Here is a 4,316-nt window from a genome sequence, read left to right as displayed (position 1 = left end):
AAAAAGAAAAAGAAAGAAAGAAAGAAAAAAAGAAGGGGGGGGAGGGGAAGGAGGAAGAGGGGGAAAAGGAAGGAGGGGGAAGGAAGGAAGGAAGAAGAGAGAAAGAAAGAAAGAAAGAAAGAAAGAAAGAAAGAAAGAAAGAAAGAGAAAGAAAGAAAGAAAGAAAGAAAGAAAGAAAGAAAGAAAGAAAGAAAGAAAGAGAGAGAAAGAGAGAGAGAAAGAGAGAGAGAAAGAGAGAGAGAAAAAGAAGGAAAGAAAAGAGAATCAAAGAAAGAGAGGAGCAAAGAAAGGAACACTTAGCACTAGTTAGGAGACTCAACTCTGCAATTATCAGCTATATATTTAACGAACTTAATACTTTTAAATAGCAAAGTCTTTATTGTTTCCATTTTATCTGGTCAATTGGAAAATAATTTTGTCTTACCTGTCTCCGTGAAATGTGGGGATCAAAGGAGACTAAAACATGATAGCTTCTAAAGTCTATTTCAGTAAAACAGACATACATAGAGGGGTTTTCATCGTGCTAGAACCTGAAAATAAAGCAAACCAGTTAGATGCTCAGTCTCTGCCCTCACAGAATTGCAGTCTGTCCTCACAAATGTCAGCAATAAATATGATTGCCAAGCAGTGCCACATCCAGTGCTCTTATCCCAGCTCATCATGATCTTGGAGTTCCATTTCTCTCTGCTGGTGGAACTGACTTCTGATAAGAAAAGCTCCTTGGAGAATACATGCCTCACTATTTGCCATCTACTTTAACAGGGCTTTGCTGCAACCAGACTCTTTCAAAAGAAGATATGCATTGTGCACAAAATGAACAAGGAGGTCTTGCCCTCCATTCAATCCCTTGATGCACTGGTCAAGGAAAAGAAGGTAAAAATAAAAGGCTTTTTATTTTTGGTGAGGGGAGATGTTTTACAACCTTCAGTAAATAACGAGAAGATCACAGTCATTCCCTCCTGACTACAGTATGTTGTAGTGTGCAGCACAAAGGGGGAAGTTATTGGTGATTGCCTGAGGGAAGGCAGCTTCTGCCACATCAAATGCTGTGGCTCACACCTACCTCTACAACTGCTGAGCAAAGCACTTGAAACCTTGACTGTTAGAGGAGCGAAGCTCTGGTCACACCAATAGGAGCCCTCAGTACTTTGTGAAGGACATTTTTCTGCAAGAGTTGGTTAGGGTTATCAGATTTAGCAAATGAAAATAGAAGATATCCAGTTAGGTTTGAATTTTAGGTAAGCAGCAGTTCTTTTTAGTATAATATATCCCATGCAATATTTGAGATATAATAAAAAAAATCCATTGTTTATCTGAAATTCAAATGTAACTGGGTATTGTATATTTTGTCTGGCCATACTAATCCAGGTGAGTGGAAAGAAGAGATCCATAATGCTTTAACATGTTTGCCTGAGTTCATATTCCTATAACTGATAAATGGGTACCTTTCGTTGACAAGGTAGAGAAAATAAATAAACTGCATTCTCAGAAGATGATTATTACATAGTCCAATCCAAGGAATCTATGATGATCAAATGAGGTCCAAGTTTCAGAATAAATTTAGCCTCAGACTTCTGTTTTTATGAGAAGCTGAGGTTTCAAACCAGCTAAATCTGTTAGGACACTTAGAAATGTTAAGATACACAGAAGAAGCTAGAAATAGCCTTCTTCATCTTGATTATGGAAAAATTTAGCTGAACAATACTCACTGTTGGCCTTGAATACCCCTCAAGTCAACAAACCACTGGGCTTGGCATTCATTCTCTCCCATTCTTCCCTTCTACCTATCTTTTCCACACTCAGCTTCAGGGTAAGGGACCAGGAGGACCACCTCCCAAGGGCCTGATGTACTCAGTCAACCCAAACAAAGTCGATGACCTGAGCAAGTTAGGGGTAAACATTGCAAACATGTGTCGTGGGATTCCAACATACATGGCTGAGGAGATGCAAGGTGAGTAGCATCCCTACTGTGCACCCCAAGTTAGTGCTGGTGGGATTGTCAGACTATCCTCACGCGTTTCCATAGTGGGCACCAGTGATGCAGGGATGGTCATCAAGGCCAACATTTGTTCAGTGCTTGCTCTGTGCCAGCTGCTGTTCTATGTGCTTTAAGTGTGTTAACTCAATTGGTTCTTCACAGCAATCTTATAGGTTCTATTTTAATCCTACTTTATGGATAAGGAAACTGAGGTACAGAGAGGTCACAAAATCCTTGCCTGGGTCAATTCCAAGCATTTTGGCTCTGGATTCTGTGCTCTTAAATATTATGGAACGCTGCCTTTCAGGTGTGAATCAAGAGTAGACTCAAGTCATATTCAAAAGAATGCGTGAATGGCTAAATGAAAAGAGAATGCTAATAGAATCTATTAACTTTCTATAGCTCAGACAATCACTGAATTTCTGGACATTCAAAGAACAGCTGCACAAAAACAAAGTGTCTACCTAGGGACCTAACTTAACGGCAGTTTTCCAGATCTCTGAATTGATTGAATTCATCACAACAGATAGATAAACCTTGACATTAATGCATAGCTAGTTTGGAAACCCCTACTCCCCCAATCCCCTGCAAGAAAAGAGTCCTTGAATAAACATTAATATAGGCTTCTTCTTTTTTCTTTATTAGGGGCAAGCCTGCTTTTTTACTCAGAAAAGTGCTTCACGACCAATATACTATGGATTGTGAACATTTCTTTCTGTGGAGAAAAGGTGGAGTACTAAACAGTTTTTTAAAGCCACTATGGATTTAGTCATCTGAATATGCTGTGCAGAAAAAAATATGGGCTCTAGTGGTTTTTACCATGTCATTCTGAATGTTTTCTCTACTAGTTATGTTTAGTTTCTTTAAGTTTCAATAAAATCATTTAGCACTGAATTCAGTGTATACTCACATTTCTTATGATTTCTTATGACTTGGAATGCACAGGATCAAAAGTGCCACGTGGTGGTGGCAAGTTGTTGAAGTGCATTAGACTCAACTGTTAGCCTATATTCAAGACCTATCTCCTGTAAAGAACCCCTTCAGGTGCTTCAGGCACCACTAACCACAACCCTGGGAATGGTTCCAAGACTCTCCGACTGCTCTGAAGGCTGCTCTATAGTTGTTGTGCACAGTAACGTTTCAGATCAGCAAGGACAGAAATTCACTCAGAGTCGCATAAGCCAGAAAGGGTGGTTTATTGCAAGGATACAAGAATATCTCAAAAAATCTGAGAGCAAAAAAAGCAGCTGGTTATCAGAAAGACTACATACAACCAGGAACTCTGCTGACACCAAGACCCAAGTCTGCTTCTCTCCCTGAAGCCATGTGTTACCTCTTCTCTCATCTTCTCTAAATTTTACTTCCCTCTTTTTCGCATATTGCAGATGGCTTTTTTGTGCTCATGGCAGAGAATGGCTGAACCCAATTTTCAGCCTCATCTCCCATGTTTACATGTCTTTCCAGTTCAAAAGGTAATAACTCATGTCGAATCCCAATTCCATTTTCCTTGATCCTGTTTGGCTCAAAGTTCACAACTTCCATTCACTGATGGCCAGGAGAGTGAAAGGTGTCAGAGAAAATAGAGACTCTAAATATTGTGTATTTCAATATAAAACTGTTAATTTTAAAAGTTGCTCCCATACATCTTTTTCAAATCCCCAGTGCCATAGGGGAAAATCTAATCCAGTCCCAAGTCTTCAGGTGAAATAGCCACAAATAATTCTAACAAATAAAACTAAAGACATTGATTCTCACCATTTGGAAAAATGCTAATATCTACCAGTTTTTATTGGGATGAAACTGCTATATTTTTCCTCATACTGATGCTATTTCGTTACTGTTCACATGAAGTGTACTATGAGGTTGGTAGAACTTCCAAAATATTCTGAAGCCGTGAGAGGTAAAAATTTATCAAAACCCCATCAAAGGTCATGGTCTTAGATAATTCCCTACTGTGAGTGAGAAAGAAATACAACTGTGACTCATAAACTGGATACAACGTCATGTACCTGACTTTTGGGAACTGGTAAATCCCATGTTTCTTAGAAGAATTGTGTAGCCCCTATTTCAGGATAAAAAATTAAATTCACTAGGAATATACAAAAATTCTAGATTATATATACCTATCAAAATATATAATAGAAAAATTATAAGAATTGAGGAGACTTTAACAATTTCATTATCCTAGTTGAAGATTTTAACATATATCTTTCAATAAGCTATAAATGAAGCAGTTACAGATATAAAAAATGTTTAACACAATTAACAAGCTTATGTTAATGAACATATGTAGAACACTGCAGAATATATATCCTCTTAAGCATGTGTGAAACATTTA

General features: G+C 38.1%; 1 protein-coding gene across 1 annotated transcript in view; it reads left to right on the top strand.

The window, feature by feature from the left end:
* Positions 1-2,876, top strand: part of GKN1 (gastrokine 1) — a 7,468-nt gene extending 4,592 nt beyond the window's left edge. The window contains exons 4-6 of the mRNA XM_017853794.1: positions 763-873; positions 1,804-1,951; positions 2,624-2,876. Of these exons, the coding sequence (XP_017709283.1) occupies positions 763-873; positions 1,804-1,951; positions 2,624-2,718 (354 nt within the window). The 3' untranslated portion in view covers positions 2,719-2,876. The remainder of the gene's footprint in view (positions 1-762; positions 874-1,803; positions 1,952-2,623) is intronic.
* The last annotated feature ends 1,440 nt before the right edge of the window (positions 2,877-4,316 follow it).

Source organism: Rhinopithecus bieti, unplaced genomic scaffold (assembly GCF_001698545.2).
Source record: "Rhinopithecus bieti isolate Rb0 unplaced genomic scaffold, ASM169854v2 scaffold_36315, whole genome shotgun sequence".
Taxonomy (NCBI): Eukaryota; Metazoa; Chordata; class Mammalia; order Primates; family Cercopithecidae; genus Rhinopithecus; species Rhinopithecus bieti.
The sequence above is the reverse complement of the archived record's forward strand: the minus strand, read 5'-3'. Positions and strand labels throughout refer to the sequence as shown.